General features: G+C 50.0%; 1 protein-coding gene across 2 annotated transcripts in view; it reads right to left on the reverse strand.

Annotated features, from left to right (window-relative positions):
* Positions 1 to 17,487, reverse strand: part of STAB1 (stabilin 1) — an 829,863-nt gene that overhangs the window by 601,037 nt on the left and 211,339 nt on the right. For both annotated transcript variants that reach the window (XM_069206091.1, XM_069206090.1), the window contains exons 12-13: positions 10,606 to 10,682; positions 8,117 to 8,239 (exon numbers count right to left, since the gene is read on the reverse strand). In XM_069206091.1, coding sequence (XP_069062192.1) covers positions 8,117 to 8,239; positions 10,606 to 10,682 — 200 coding nt within the window. The remainder of the gene's footprint in view (positions 1 to 8,116; positions 8,240 to 10,605; positions 10,683 to 17,487) is intronic.

The raw sequence follows: 17,487 nt of genomic DNA on the forward strand, positions 1-17,487 counted from the left end.
CCAGGTGAACATACGACCCACCCGTGAGTGTATCCTGGTGCTGAAGCAGGAGCTGTATGGGCCAGGCCAGGGGCAGGGCCAGGTGAACATACGACCCACCCGTGAGTGTATCCTGGTGCTGAAGCAGGAGCTGTATGGGCCAGGCCAGGGTCAGGCTAGGTGAACATACGACCCACCCGTGAGTGTATCCTGGTGCTGAAGCAGGAGCTGTATGGGCCAAGGCAGGGTCAGGCCAGGTGAACATACGACCCACCCGTGAGTGTATCCTGGTGCTGAAGCAGGAGCTGTATGGGCCAAGGAAGGGTCAGGCCAGGTGAACATACGACCCACCCGTGAGTGTATCCTGGTGCTGAAGCAGGAGCTGTATGGGCCAAGGCAGGGTCAGGCCAGGTGAACATACGACCCACCCGTGAGTGTATCCTGGTGCTGAAGCAGGAGCTGTATGGGCCAGGCCAGGGTCAGGCTAGGTGAACATACGACCCACCCGTGAGTGTATCCTGGTGCTGAAGCAGGAGCTGTATGGGCCAAGGCAGGGTCAGGCCAGGTGAACATACGACCCACCCGTGAGTGTATCCTGGTGCTGAAGCAGGAGCTGTATGGGCCAGGCCAGGGTCAGGCTAGGTGAACATACGACCCACCCGTGAGTGTATCCTGGTGCTGAAGCAGGAGCTGTATGGGCCAAGCCAGGGTCAGGCTAGGTGAACATACGACCCACCCGTGAGTGTATCCTGCTGCTGAGGCAGGAGCTGTATGGGCCAAGCCAGGGTCAGGCTAGGTGAACATACGACCCACCCGTGAGTGTATCCTGGTGCTGAAGCAGGAGCTGTATGGGCCAAGCCAGGGTCGGGGCCAGGTGAATATACGACCCACCCGTGAGTGTATCCTGTGGCAGGAGCTGTATGGGCCAGGCCAGGGTGGGGGCCAGGTGAACATACGACCCACCCGTAAGTGTATCCTGTGGCAGGAGCTGTATGGGCCAGGCCAGGGGCAGGGCTAGGTGAACATACGACCCACCCGTGAGTGTATCCTGGTGCTGAAGCAGGAGCTGTATGGGCCAAGCCAGGGTCAGGCTAGGTGAACATACGACCTACCCGTGAGTGTATCCTGGTGCTGAAGCAGGAGCTGTATGGGCCAAGCCAGGGTCGGGGCCAGGTGAATATACGACCCACCCGTGAGTGTATCCTGTGGCAGGAGCTGTATGGGCCAGGCCAGGGTGGGGGCCAGGTGAACATACGACCCACCCGTGAGTGTATCCTGTGGCAGGAGCTGTATGGGCCAGGCCAGGGGCAGGGCTAGGTGAACATACGACCCACCCGTGAGTGTATCCTGGTGCTGAAGCAGGAGCTGTATGGGCCAAGCCAGGGTCAGGCTAGGTGAACATACGACCCACCCGTGAGTGTATCCTGGTGCTGAAGCAGGAGCTGTATGGGCCAAGCCAGGGTCAGGCTAGGTGAACATACGACCCACCCGTGAGTGTATCCTGGTGCTGAAGCAGGAGCTGTATGGGCCAAGCCAGGGTCGGGGCCAGGTGAATATACGACCCACCCGTGAGTGTATCCTGTGGCAGGAGCTGTATGGGCCAGGCCAGGGTGGGGGCCAGGTGAACATACGACCCACCCGTGAGTGTATCCTGTGGCAGGAGCTGTATGGGCCAGGGCAGGGCTAGGTGAACATACGACCCACCCGTGAGTGTATCCTGGTGCTGAAGCAGGAGCTGTATGGGCCAAGCCAGGGTCAGGCTAGGTGAACATACGACCCACCCGTGAGTGTATCCTGGTGCTGAAGCAGGAGCTGTATGGGCCAAGGCAGGGTCAGGCCAGGTGAACATACGACCCACCCGTGAGTGTATCCTGGTGCTGAAGCAGGAGCTGTTTGGGCCAAGGCAGGGTCAGGCCAGGTGAACATACGACCCACCCGTGGGTGTATCCTGGTGCTGAAGCAGGAGCTGTATGGGCCAAGCCAGGGTCAGGCTAGGTGAACATACGACCCACCCGTGAGTGTATCCTGGTGCTGAAGCAGGAGCTGTATGGGCCAAGGCAGGGTCAGGCCAGGTGAACATACGACCCACCCGTGGGTGTATCCTGGTGCTGAAGCAGGAGCTGCATGGGCCAAGCCAGGGTCAGGCTAGGTGAATATACGACCCACCCGCGGGTGTATCCTGGTGCTGAAGCAGGAGCTGTATAGGCCAGTGTTAAAGTGCAGTATTATGCTAGAGTGCAGTGCTCTACAGGAGCGCAGTACTATAATGCAGAGCAGTACCGTGCAGGAGCGCAGTACCATGCTGAGCTCGCCACTATGCAGGAGCGCAGTACTACGAAGGAGCGCAGTACCGTGCAGGACCGCAGTACCGTGCAGGAGCGCGGTACCATGCTGAGCTCGCCACTATGCAGGAGCGCAGTACTACGAAGGAGCGCAGTACCGTGCAGGAGCGCAGTACCATGCTGAGCTCGCCACTATGCAGGAGCGCAGTACTACGAAGGAGCGCAGTACCATGCTGAGCTCGCCACTATGCAGGAGCGCAGTACTACGAAGGAGCGCAGTACCGTGCAGGAGCGGAGTACTGGTTAGGAGAGCAGTATTATAATGGAGATCAGTACCGTGCAGGAGCGCAGTACCATGCTGAGCTCACCACTATGCAGGAGCGCAGTACTACGAAGGAGCGCAGTACCATGCAGCAGCGCAGTACCGCACTCCTCCACAGAGGGTCAGGTCTGGTAGTCTGTATCTGGGGTCTTGGGTCACAGGATTGTATTTTTGGAGGCAAAGCAAAGTTTGCAGGTTCTAGTCCAGCAAAGACTGTGGCCTCTGGTGAGGATTACTGGGCTCAGGTGAAGCTTTCTCGAACGTGCAAACTGTTCTCCAGTCACCTTCACCTACTGAGCTCTGGGTCTCCCTCAAACTCTGCCCCCCCTCAAGGGAGACCCTACCTGTAGAAAGTGCTGGAAAACCTTTCCTAGTGCAAGAGGCTGAGTGCCTCAGGGAGGAGTTTGAGGCTTGAGAAGAGTATTGACTTGCCAAATAATTGTGGATTTTGCTGAACCATGATCTGTGGGCTGCCCTCTGCTATGAGGCAATTGCCTATGACAGGAAATCTATCACAACATTTGGAAGGCGGGGATGGGAGATTTTCAAGGTAGCTTATCACTGATTGAGTGCTACTAACCAATGACAAACTGCCTTAACCTCTTTAGAAGCCTACCAAGAGTGCACTGCCCTTCATGAACGTAGAAACACAAGGAGCAGGATTTGCAACCTTCATGGCTGCAAGAGGAGGACCGCGAGGGCTGTCTCAGTGTCAGACCTCAAATCCTTACCTGCTGGGGGACACTGTGGGACCTGCTTGTAACATCTCCTCATGTTTGGGCCACCACGGTGAGTGACACAAATACGTAGGACTGGCCTCGCCTCACTATGACAGGTGTTCTGGCTACAGAGCCGTCCATATTCAAAGGTGCCCAAGTGGAGGGACTGGGTGGAGCACCTAGAGCTGTATTTTGAGGCTACCCCTATACCAAGAGAGAGAAAGAGCACTCCTGCTTCACCTGGGAGGAGAAGGAATCCACAAGATCACCCTAGTCCAGCCATTAATGCTCACTTCGCGCCCGGGACTAACCAGAGCTACAAACGGTTCACATTCAGACAGGCTCGACAGGAGGCAGACGAGTCCCCGACACTTTCTACAGCAGGTTGCGTGAACTAGCCGGCGCATGTGGGTTTGCAGATAGCAACAGGAAATACGCAGATTATCCAAGGGTGTGCCTCGACAAAGTTAAGAGAAAGCATTCTCCAAGATTCCAGCAAAGTACCTACAGGACATTCTCACAATGGGATGCTCGAAAGAGCTCTTGAAAGCGAGAGTCTCACTTATGGAGGCCGCAGTCCACCGAACTGTCAAAACAGAACCTGTGAATGCGGTCCAACCAAAAAAGACCTTGTAAAAACCTAAAAGGATACCAGAGGCAACCTGACTATGCGGATATTGCAGAGAACGCACACACAAAGGGAGACAGTGTCCTGCAAAAGGAAAGAAGTGCACTGAATGTGGAAAGTATCACCATTTCGCGATGGTGTGCCGATAACCCACTGGGAAAAAGGCCAAAAAATCCATCCACACCATTACGGAGAGGGGGAAGATCAGGAAGACATGGACAATGAGTACACAGAGCATGGACTTCACTCTATATTCACAGTCGACAACATCATGGACACCCATCGACGACTGCTGCAATGCTGCATCCATGCAGGGAAAACCCCGACACAGCAACCATGGATACAGGTGATTCCATTAACACCAGTCAGTGGACATGTAGAGTGCCTTACCAAAGAGGCACTCAATGACCCAGGATAAGATCTGAGTCTTCAAACATGGGCAAATCAGACCCCAACCCATGCTAGTAAGGTTCAAGACCCAGATTTTCACATCAGCACAAGGTTAGACACCACTGTCTATGTCGCGAAAGGAACAGAGGGCACGCTTTCGAGCAGCATCACAGCCGTTGCCCTGGAACTTGTCAAGTTTACATTCGGCATACACAGTGAAGAGTTAGCCCACCTCCTTGCGGAGTTCTTCGACCTATTAGAAGGGCTCAGGTGCATGAAAGGCAAAATGGTCCGGTTACATATTGACAAGTCCATCCACCCTGTAGCACTACGCCTTTGCAGGATAGCGTTCCAGTTGAGGCCAAAAATCGAGGCCAAGCTAGACAATTTGTGTATGCCATAACAATCCCAGAACACCACAAATGGTTCTGAGGGGTACTGCAGAGGATCCAAGAATCTGGGCTTACTCTGCAGTGTAAATGTCTAACACACATGATCAGCTTCTTTGGATACATGTTCTTAGCAGATGGCCTGCCCCTTGATCCCGCAAAGGGGAGAAATGTAAAGGAAGCCCCAACACCGTCCAAAACCTCAAAATTGAGAAGCTTCCTCGGTATGGTCAACTACTATGGTTGCTTTATACCAGACTTGACCAATCGGATGCAGTCGTTAGTGCACCAAGCCCAGGACCCCATGGACGTGGGGTGAAGACCAGGCCAGGACGTTTCAAGCAACGATTGTTGGCAGACAACACGCTAGCCTGTTTTCATCTTTGAAGACATACAACCGTGGCATTTGAAGCCAGCACAATGGGAAGAGGGGCCTCTCTATCGTAATAGCAGCCTTGTGGAGCTTGGGCCCCCATGGCCTATGCCAGTCGATCCCCATCCACAACAGAACAAAGGTATTCCCAAACTGAAGAGGAGGCAATTGCCATCCACTTCCCCCTTTATGTCTACAGACACCCCTTTGTCATAAACGTAGACCACAAACAGTTAATATCCCTGTTCACGGGCACCTTCATTAAGCCCCCACTCCACATAGAAAAATGTATGCTCCCTCTCCAATACTAAAACTGTCGAGTAGAGTACCGGCCAGGAGCAAACAACCAGCAGGTTACCTCTCCGGCACCTGCGAGAGGCAAGGAGGAAGGAAGTCATGGAAGCAGAGGACACTGAGGGATATGTCAGGTATATGGTGGAGAGATCCTGACCCTCACCCTCTGTCACTCGATAAGATATGCGCAGAGATATGAGTGTTCACAGCTGGCTTTATCAGCCTTAAAGACTGGAAAATGGGAGCCCGTCAAGGAATACTTGGCCCTCTGGACTTCAGACGCCCAGCAGGTACTAACCTCACTATACCAAGGCACCAAGAGCTGGCGGCTGATACCGAAGGATGCCTAATCAGTGGCCTGTGCCTAGCTCATCCTAGCAGCCTCATGAGCAAGTGGCACAGCTGAAGTGCCTGGGCATCCATGGGTAGTCAAGACAAAAATATTGCCACAGAAGGTTTGGTTTGGTTAATGGGTGAAATAGCAGAGACCAAAGTCATCTCATGTCAATGGTGCCAAGTAGCATGGCCTCAGATCCAAGACGGGAGAGCCACTCCAGTAGGACTCTACAGGACTACAGGACTTCTCCTCTGCATCCCCATCACCTAGAGGAGGCTTGGAAAACACCAGCCGCATTTGAAGAGGCAGAGGTGGGAGTGTCTGGTAGGCATTTTGGCAACACAGCACTGGTAGGAAAAAAACACAAACTGTTTGGAAAAGGTTGATAGGAATCTAATTCTTCAAAGCTTGTTTTAAAGAAACGTTTTCTAATGAGATGTCATTAAAGCCATCACAGTATTAATGATAGTTGGTCCTAGTTTGACAACGCGGTATAACAAAGGATCCAGAGAGTAGGATCTGTGAGATGTGCCTTGCTCCAAATATTGTGGAGCCAGTGCTAGAATAATAATAATTTACATTAGAATATTAATTAAGGTATTTAAAAAACATCACGATATTGGTAACTTAACGAAGTTTGTTATACAGTACAGTGTGGTGAAGAGCAATGCGCCTAGAGGCTCTACCAAGAACCTTGGAGGAAATATTGAGTAGTAACTTATCTCTTAGCTGAATATTGGAGGGAAGTGGCACATTATATTTTACATCAAAAGTTTTCAAACAAATATTTGCAACCAAAAGTATCATGTAATGTAAATAGTACATTTCCATCAATACGTTTCAATCAAAATGTACCTTTCACTAAAGCACCTTGGTCCATTAGGGGGGACCTTCCATTCAACAGCTTCATTATCTATTTGCCCAAGTCACTTCAGCCTCAACAGAGGGGGAGGGGCGCATCTAGTTGTTGTTGTATATTGTGTCTAATACTACTATTTGCTTGGCTTATCTGCACCCCTCAGGACACAGGAGCAAGGGCAGTGATGGGCAGGAGAGTGAATTCAACTGTTCTGCATCACATAATTGTTTCAAGTGAGAAAGCCGGCTTATAAAGTCAGGTGGCCTGGTTGAAAGTTGGACATGTGATGACATGCCGGTTACTATGGAGCACTAATCAACGATGGTGGTTTCCAGGCACTTGAGCATCTGAGTATTTCCTGCGGAGTTATTGGAAGAGTCAGGTCTTCAGCCTCTTGCAGAGCTCAAGAAGTGAGCTGGAGGCTTTGACGTGTTGTGGTTGGTCCTTCCATGTTTTGGGTGCAATGTAGGAGAATGAGCAACCTCCTGCTCTGCTTTTGTGAACGCGGGGAGTGTGTGCGAGTGGGGTAGATTTAATTCTCCACCTGCTATGATGCTTTGCCCTTATCTTTCCCTTTAATACCAGGAATGTTTATTCTAAAGATCCACAGATCTTGCACCCACCACAACATTTTGTCCTCACGGGTGGGCCGTATGTTCACCTGGCCCGACTATGGCTTGGCCCATGCAGCTCCTGCTTCAGCAACAGGATAAACTCACGGGTGGGTCGTACGTTCACCTGGCCCGACTGGAATGTTTATTGTAAAGTTCTAACAACTCCTGACCACCAGGAGACCTTCTTGTCCTTACCCTGGAATATTTAATCTAAATTTCTACCATTTCCTACCCGCCAGGGGACCCTCTTATGCATACCATGTTTTTGAGCTCTAGGAATGTTTATTCTAAGTTCCACCATCCACCACCCAATAAAAGACCTTCTTGTTCCTTCCTCGCCCTGAACTCCAAGAATGTTTTTTTCAACAGATCCACCCATTTCTCACTCGCAATGAGACCCGGTTGTCCTTACCCTGACTTTATACTCTAGGAATGTTTATCCAATGTATCCGCCCAACACCTGCCTGCCATGAGACCCTCGTGTCCTTACCCTGCTTTTGAACTCCAGGAATGTTTATTCTAAAGTTCCACCATCTACCGCCCACCAAGAGACCTTCTTCCCTTTACCTTGCTGTGAACTACAGGAATGTTTTATTGAACAGATGCACCCATCTCTCACTAGACATAACACCTGGTTGTCCTTACCCTCACTTTGAACTCAGGGAATGTTTATTCAACATATCCACCCATCACCTGCCCGCTCTCTTGTCCTCACCCTGTCTTTGAACTCCAGGAATGTTTATTCAACATATCCACCCATTACCTGCCCGCTCTCTTGTCCTCACTCTGTCTTTTGAACTCCAGGAATGTTTATTCAACATATCCACCCATTACCTGCCCGCTCTCTTGTCCTCACCCTGTCTTTTGAACACCATGAATGTTTATACTAAAGATCCACCATCTTCGTCCACCAAGAAACCGTGTTCTTACCTTGCCCTTGAACTGCATCGACTCTCCACCGAGGGTCCACAGGGTTTTCATCTGATTCAAATCTGCCGCCAGGTGGACGCCAGGTATGATGTGTAGTTTGCACAAGAACGGAGCCAAGTCACTCTGTGAATAGCACGCACGGAAATGTTGAGCTATGACAAACCTCTCACTGTTTGAAGAAGTCACTGTCACTAATCCATGTGAGATGGCGCTGCCACACATGAAAACACGACTGAGGAGCTTCCATGCGACATGTCATTTTTAATGCAAACTTTCCCCGTTTTAATTCTGCCAGAATTCATGTGAAAAGTGTCTGCTGCCATCAAGGTAGAGGGCTACCATGTGGAAAAAAGGGAAACCCTGGGCAAGTGGGCAACTTCACACTGAACCGGAAAATCTAACTTTACCTGTGTCTAGGAAGACTTAACAAAATCTACATTGTTTGATACATTGCTTGAAAAACAACTGCTTTGCTTTTAGAGGGATTCCATGTTACCACAGATTATAAAGAATTTGGAAAAACTGTTTGCAGACACTCCGAAGTAATTGCAACTCCAACACAGTTAGTACACCCATTTTTAAAGTAGTTTGTTTTGAATAATTTTGAACAAAGCATTTCAAAGTAATCTTAAAATAGGTTATTAGTTTTACAACTTTTGTCAACTTTTCGTTACAAGCTAGAGGAGCAAATACATCTAATTTTTCCAAACTCACTACAAACATGTTTATAATTTTAAAAACAGATGCCAAAAGTCTAGTTAGAAGATTTACAGTCATCCATTATGTTATAAAAGGCCTCTCGATCACAAAAGAATTCAAGAAGGAATGCAGATTATTCAGTAATTAATGTAACTTCTATCTGGAAGAATATCCTGATGATTCACAAGGTAAAAGTACACATCCAGGATGCAACATCTGAATGTAAAACCCCAGTTTTGCTATACAAACATTATAAAAATGCAAAGTTTGTCACCTTTTGGAAGGATAAGCACCATATACTGTACATTAGTGCTTATGTCGATATCTCGGAACTTGTGAATTTAGATCTGAAGACTGTTTGAATTGTTTAAAGGCAAGACCCCACCCAAACTTGTGACCCACCTGGGGTTGAGAACAGCTCCTCCTCTGCGGTCGCCCACCATGATGTTTATAGAAAAAGGAGCCAGTCTGGGCTCCATCCTGGCCATATCTAGAGCTCTACTCCAAAGTTCTCGTAACTGCCCTGTTCTCAGTACACTCAGGTCTACTGTCATACCCACTGTGCCTACAATGATGCCTGTCATCCGGTCAAGCATGCCTGTCTGCCTACGTTCAACTCTTCTGTCTGCGGTCATGCCTGCTGTCTGCCTACGGCCATGCCTGCTGTCTGCCTACGGCCATGCCTGCTGTCTGCCCACAGTCATGCCTGCTGTCTGCCCACAGTCATGCCTGCTGTCTGCCCACAGTCATGCCTGCTGTCTGCCCACAGTCATGCCTTCTGTCTGCCCACAGTCATGCCTTCTGTCTGCCCACAGTCATGCCTAAAGTCTGCCCACAGTCATGCCTAAAGTCTGCCCACGGCCATGCCTGCTGTCTGCCTACGGCCATGCCTGCTGTCTGCCTACGGCCATGCCTGCTGTCTGCCCACAGTCATGCCTGCTGTCTGCCCACAGTCATGCCTTCTGTCTGCCCACAGTCATGCCTTCTGTCTGCCCACAGTCATGCCTTCTGTCTGCCCACAGTCATGCCTTCTGTCTGCCTTCTGTCTGCCCACAGTCATGCCTAAAGTCTGCCCACAGTCATGCCTAAAGTCTGCCCACAGTCATGCCTAAAGTCTGCCCACAGTCATGCCTAAAGTCTGCCCACAGTCATGCCTGCTGTCTGCCCACAGTCATGCCCTCTGTCTGCCCACAGTCATGCCTTCTGTCTGCCCACAGTCATGCCTTCTGTCTGCCTAAAGTCTGCCCACAGTCATGCCTGCTGTCTGCCCACAGTCATGCCTTCTGTCTGCCTAAAGTCTGCCCACAGTCATGCCTAAAGTCTGCCCACAGTCATGCCTAAAGTCTGCCCACAGTCATGCCTAAAGTCTGCCCACAGTCATGCCTGCTTTTTGCCTACAGTCATCCCTGCTGTCTGCCTACGGCCATGCCTGCTGTCTGCCTACATCCATGCCTACCGTTTGCCTATAGGGTGCCTACCGTCATACCTACAGTCGGTTTATGATCATGCCCACCATCTGCCTACGGCCATGCCCACAGTCGGTCTACGGTCATGTCTACAATCTGCCTCCAGTCATGCCTACAGTTGTTCCATGGTCAGGCCCACGCTGCTGAAAGTATCCATGAAAGATGTGTTGAGACACACCGACCTCTAGTATAGCGCCTTAAAGTCTCTTCCACTGGGGTAGGGCACACTCCTCTTACAATCAGTTGAGCCATTGTAAACCAGCCCTTCATACATTTTTTGTCCCTTCTTATTTTCTAACTTCATGAAAACATAAGTTGTCTTACATCGATGGCTGTCTGTGACACAGGCACAAACACTGTGAAGGGTCCAAGCTTCCTGAGCGTCAAGGCGCATCCTTCCTCTGCAAGAGAAGGGGAAAGAGGTTTTTAGTCATTGTTGTTGCTGGGTGTGTCTTCAAACCAGACGTGTATGTAGAGCAGAGCTCTGCACACACAGGTTATTACAGAGACGAGCTCTGCACACACAGGTTATTACAGAGACAAGCTCTGCACACACAGGTTATCACAGAGACGAGCTCTGCATACAGGTTATTACAGAGACGAGCTCTGCACACACAGGTTATTACAGAGACAAGCTCTGCACACACAGGTTATTACAGAGACAAGCTCTGCACACACAGGTTATTACAGAGACAAGCTCTGCACACACAGGTTATTACAGAGACGAGCTCTGCACGCACAGGTTATTACAGAGACGATCTCTGTGCACACAGGTTTATACAGGAAGACGCAATCCACTCACAGGTTATTACAGAGACGAGCTCTGCACACACAGGTTTATACAGAGACAAGCTCTGCGCACACAGGTTATTACCGAAAGAGGAGAATCACTCACAGGTTTATACAGAGACGAGCTCTGCACGCACAGGTTATTACAGAAAGAGTTGATCGAGTCACAGGTTTCTACAGAGACAAGCTCTGAACACACAGGTTATTACAGAAAGAGTTGATCGACTCACAGGTTTATACACAGACGAGCTCTGCACGCACAGGTTATTACAGAAAGAGGCGATCGACTCACAGGTTTATACAGAGACGAGCTCTGCACACACAGGTTATTACCGAAAGAGGAGAATCACTCACAGGTTTATACAGAGACGAGCTCTGCACACACAGGTTATTACAGAAAGAGTTGATCGACTCACAGGTTTATACAGAGACGAGCTCTGCGCACACAGGTTATCACAGAAAGAGTTGATCGACTCACAGGTTTATACAGAGACGAGCTCTGCGCACACAGGTTATCACAGAAAGAGACGATCGACTCACAGGTTTATACAGAGACAAGCTCTGCGCACACAGGTTATTACAGAAAGAGTAGATCCACTCACAGGTTTATACAGAGACGAGCTCTGCACACACAGGTTATTAAAGGAAGAGACGATCGACTCACAAGTTTATACAGAGACGAGCTCTGCGCACACAGGTTATTACCGAAAGAGGAGAATCACTCACAGGTTTATACAGAGACGAGCTCTGCACACACAGGTTATTACAGAAAGAGTTGATCGACTCACAGGTTTATACAGAGTCGAGCTCTGCGCACACAGGTTATTAAAGGAAGAGACGATCGACTCACAGGTTTATACAGAGACGAGCTCTGTGCACACAGGTTATTACAGAAAGAAGCCATCCACTCACAGGTTTATACAGAGATGAGCTCTGCACACACAGGTTATTACCGAAAGAGGAGAATCACTCACAGGTTTATACAGAGACGAGCTCTGCACACACAGGTTATTACAGAAAGAGTCGATCGACTCACAGGTTTATACAAAGACGAGCTCTGCACACACAGGTTATTACAGAAAGAGTAGATCCACTCACAGGTTTATACAGAGACGAGCTCTGCACACACAGGTTATTACCGAAAGAGACGATCGACTCACAGGTTTTATACAGAGACGAGCTCTGCACACACAGGTTTATACAGGAAGAGGCGATCCACTCACAGGTTTATAAAGAGACGAGCTCTGTGCACACAGGTTATTAAAGGAAGAGACGATCGACTCACAGGTTTATACAGAGACGAGCTCTGCACACACAGGTTTATACAGGAAGAGGCGATCCACTCACAGGTTTATAAAGAGACGAGCTCTGTGCACACAGGTTATTAAAGGAAGAGACGATCGACTCACAGGTTTATACAGAGACGAGCTCTGCACACACAGGTTATTACAGAAAGAGTAGATCCACTCACAGGTTTATATAGAGACGAGCTCTGCACACATAGGTTATTACAGAAAGAGTAGATCCACTCACAGGTTTATACAGAGACGAGCTCTGCACACACAGGTTATTAAAGGAAGAGACGATCGACTCACAGGTTTTATACAGAGACGAGCTCTGCACACACAGGTTATTACCGAAAGAGGAGAATCACTCACAGGTTTATACAGAGACGAGCTCTGCACACACAGGTTATTACCGAAAGAGGAGAATCACTCACAGGTTATTACAGAGACGAGCTCTGCACACACAGGTTTATACAGAGACAAGCTCTGCGCACACAGGTTATTACAGAAAGAGTCGATCGACTCACAGGTTTATACAGAGACGAGCTCTGCACGCACAGGTTATTACAGAAAGAGTTGATCGAGTCACAGGTTTATACAGAGACGAGCTCTGTGCACACAGGTTATTACAGAAAGAGTTGATCGACTCACAGGTTTATATAGAGACGAGCTCTGCACACACAGATCTATACAGAAAGAGGACATCCACTCACAGGTTTATACAGAAACGAGCTCTGTGCACACAGGTTCATACAGGAAGAGGCAATCCACTCACAGGTTTATACAGAGACGAGCTCTGCACACACAGGTTTATGCAGGAAGAGGAGATCCACTCACAGGTTTATACAGAAACGAGCTCTGCGCACACAGGTTATACAGGAAGAGGCGATCCACTCACAGGTTTATACAGAGACGAGCTCTGCACACACAGGTTTATACAGGAAGAGGCGATCCACTCACAGGTTTATACAGAGACGAGCTCTGAGCACACAGGTTTATACAGGAAGAGGCAATCCACTCACAGATTTATACAGAGACGAGCTCTGCACACACAGGTTTATACAGGAAGAGGCGATCCACTCACAGGTTTATACAGAGACGAGCTCTGCACACACAGGTTTATACAGGAAGAGGCGATCCACTCACAGGTTTATACAGAGGCGAGCTCTGAGCACCCATAACCACCCCTGAATAAAAGTTGAACCCCAAAGTCATGCAAGCAGCCCGGATAGCCTGTAGCTCCCCTAAGTACAGCTTAGGTCTTGTGACTAAACCGCCGATGCCTGGCACACCCCAGTACCCTGGATACCCAAACACTCTTAAATATACCCTAAAAAACCTGATCAGAGGGCTGAACACACCTGCTCATCTCTCAGTAACCCTCTGACTCATCAAAACCTAGCCTTATTTTCGAAAATGTTCTATCTGTGGCCATCAAACCTACACCTTGCCCAACACAATAGTTCAGCTGAGAAAACAGACCCATGATAACCGCCCCAGTGCACCGGTGAAGCAGATTACCTGCGCAAATAGCCCTCTCCATGGTGAAGTGGGGCCCCTCAGAAGCTAGTCCTCAGTTTCACAGGTGAAGTGGGGGTCCCTCAGAAACTAAGAGTCAGTATCACTAGTGAAGTGGGGTCCCTCAGAAGCTAGTCTTCAGTTTCACAGGTGAAGTGGGGGTCCCTCAGAAACTAAGAGTCAGTATCACTAGTGAAGTGGGGTCCCTCAGAAGCTAGTCCTCAGTTTCACAGGTGAAGTGGGGTGTCCCTCAGAAACTAAGAGTCAGTATCACTACTAAAGTGGGGTCACTCAGAAGCTATGCCATAGTGTCACTAAGTAAAGCAGTTCCCTCAAAAGCTAGGCCTCAGTGTCACTAGTGAAGTGGGGTCCCACAGAAGCTATGCCACAGTGTAGCTGGTGAAGTGGGGACCCTCAGAGGCTAGGCCCCAGTGCCACTGATGAAGTGGGTTCCCTAAGATACGAGGCTTAATAGCACTTGTGAGGTAGGTTGTCTAGGAGACTAGGCCACAGTGGCTATGGTGAGGTAGGTACCATTGAACACTAGACCCAGTGTAGGTAGGTTGCTGTCTGAGATTCTAGGCATAGTAGCACTTGTGAAGTAGGTCCTCGCATACGTGAGGCCCAGTGCACTGGTGAGGTATATTTCCAAGGATGTGTGGCGCAGTGACACTGGTAGGGAATGTTCCCGAAGGCTCAGTGGAACCAGTGATGTAGGTTTCCTACAGTCTAGTGACACTGGTAAGATAGGTTCTCCTAGACATGAGGTCCAGTGGTACTGATAAATTAGGGTCAGTCACATGTTCGACCTCAGTATCATTAGTGAGGAAGGTTCCCTCAGATGCAAGGCCCAGGTGAGGCAGGTTCCCTCAGATGCAAGGCCCAGGTGAAGCAGGTTCCCTCAGATGCAAGGCCCAGGTGAGGCTGGTTCCCTCAGATGCAAGGCCCAGGTGAGGCAGGTTCCCTCAGATGCAAGGCCCAGGTGAGGCAGGTTCCCTCAGATGCAAGGCCCAGGTGAGGCAGGTTCCCTCGGATGCAAGGCCCAGGTGAGGCTGGTTCCCTCGGATGCAAGGCCCAGGTGAGGCTGGTTCCCTCGGATGCAAGGCCCAGGTGAGGCTGGTTCCCTCGGATGCAAGGCCCAGGTGAGGCAGGTTACCTCAGATGCAAGGCCCAGGTGAGGCAGGTTACCTCAGATGCAAGGCCCAGGTGAGGCAGGTTCCCTCAGATGCAAGGCCCAGGTGAGGCAGGTTCCCTCAGATGCAAGGCCCAGGTGAGGCAGGTTCCCTCAGATGCACGGCCCAGTTGAGGCAGGTTACCTTAGATGCAAGGTGCAGTGAGGCAGGTTCCCTCAGATGCAAGGCCCAGTTGAGGCAGGTTCCCTCAGATGCAAGGCCCAGTTGAGGCAGGTTCCCTCAGATGCAAGGCCCAGGTTAGGCAGGTTCCCTCAGATGCAAGGCCCAGGTGAGGCTGTTCCCTCAGATGCAAGGCCCAGGTGAGGCAGGTTCCCTCAGATGCAAGGCCCAGGTGAGGCAGGTTCCCTCAGATGCAAGGCCCAGGTGAGGCAGGTTCCCTCAGATGCAAGGCCCAGGTGAGGCAGGTTCCCTCAGATGCAAGGCCCAGGTGAGGCAGGTTCCTTCAGATGCTAGGCCCAGGTGAGGCAGGTTCCCTCAGATGCAAGGCCCAGGTGAGGCAGGTTCCCTCAGATGCAAGGCCCAGGTGAGGTAGGTTCTCTCAGACGCAACGCCCAGGGAAGTAGGTTGCTTCAGCTCTAGTTAGATAGGTGGGGTAGATTCCCTAAGGTCCGGTAAGTCTCTAGGATGCAACATCTAGTTCCACTGGTGTGATAGGTTACCGAAGGTCCAGTGCCACTGGTGAGGCAAGCCCCCTAGGATGAGTGCTCCTAGTGGCAGAGATCAAGTAGGTTTTCTAAGGCCAAATGGCCCTGGTGAGGAAGATTCCTAATGGTCCAGTGGCACTGGTGAGGTAGGTCGCCAAAAACCTAGTGGCACTGAAGATAGGTTTTTAGGTCCAGTGGCAATGGTGAGGTGGGTTCTCAGAGGTCCAGGGGCACTGCTGTGGTAGGTTCAATATGGTCTAGTGGTACTGGTGAGGTAGGCACAGATGATGTGGGTTCCCATGATCCCCAGGCACACAGGTGAGGTACACAGGTGAGGTGGGTTCCCTCATCCCCAGTCACACAGGTGGGGTGGGTTCCCTCATCTCCAGTCACACAGGTGAGGTGGGTTCCCTCATCCCCAGTCACAGAGGTGAGGTGGGTTTCCTCATCCTACAGTCACACAGGTGAGGTGGGTTTCCTAATCCCCAGTCTCACAGGTGAGGTGGGTTCCCTAATCCCCAGTCACACAGGTGAGGTATGCACAGGTGAGGTAGGTTCCCTAATCCCCAGTCACAGAAGTGAGGTGGGTTCCTTCATCCCCAGCCACACAGGTGAGGTGGCGTCCCTAATCCCAAGTGAGGCAGGTGAGGTGGGTTTCCTCATCTCCAGTCACACAGGTGCAGTGGGTTCCCTGATCCCCAGTCACACAGGTGAGGTGGGTTTCCTTATCTCCAGTCACACAAGTGAGGTGGGTTTCCTCATCCCCAGTCACACAGGTAAGGTGGGTTCCCTAGTCCCTAGTCACATATATGAGGTGGGTTCCCTCAAACCCAGTCTTAAGAACTGTAAAATTATTGGCATCACTTTCTTTCACAGTAAGGAGCCTATCCCTACCCTTTCCACTAAATGATAGCCATAGGATAGCAGCCCACTGCCTTTGAGGGACATCCTGTACAACACAGGCCCTCTCAAGTGCAGCAAACCACTTGTTAATGTCATCCCCCTCCTTATAAGGGGGAACTATCTTGTGCAGATTCCTGGAATCATGCTCTTTTGCAGGGTGACTATGGGGAATACTGCTGCTGCCACCATGGGTTTCTAAACCCAACTTCTGTCTTTCCTTCTCTAGTTCTAAAGACTGCCTATCCAAATCCAGCTGTTGCTTTGTAAGCTTCAGTCTGGTTTGTGTTCACCCTCAACTTATTGAGTTCCCTTTCTAACATTCTGTCATCAGGGTTGGTGGGAGGGACATTCCTAGACACAGAAGTATGATGAGAATGAACAGAAGGAGACCTGTCCCTTACAGAGGGCACCCTAACAGCTTGGCTGACAGTGTAATGTGAGAGCACACCATCTGTATGATGTGACTCCACCTCAGTACCAACTATGCTAGACTGTCTAGTAATGGGCAGGCTAGGAAGTTTCTTTCCTGAATCTTTTCCTGGGGGAGTCCCTGGATCAGATTGGGAACCATTAGCTACTTTTTCAACAGATGGGGCACTTTTAGCCTTATCTTGTTCTCTAAGCATGTTAAGTAACAATTCCAAGGAAGGATTCTTCCCTACACTCAAACCTCTCTCTATGCAGAGACTCCTTGCTCCTTTCCAGCTAAGGTGATCATATGCAAGTTTGGACAGATCAACATTTTGGCCTGTGTCAGACATTTTTAGAGAGAGTTAAAGTGATAGAAAAAGAAAAAAAAGTTTTCAGAACTTTTAGAAAGACAGAAAAAAAAAAACTTTTTAAACTTTTAAGAACTTTTTAGAAAGTTTAGGA

The sequence above is a fragment of the Pleurodeles waltl genome, chromosome 9, assembly GCF_031143425.1.
Source record: "Pleurodeles waltl isolate 20211129_DDA chromosome 9, aPleWal1.hap1.20221129, whole genome shotgun sequence".
Classification (NCBI taxonomy): domain Eukaryota; kingdom Metazoa; phylum Chordata; class Amphibia; order Caudata; family Salamandridae; genus Pleurodeles; species Pleurodeles waltl.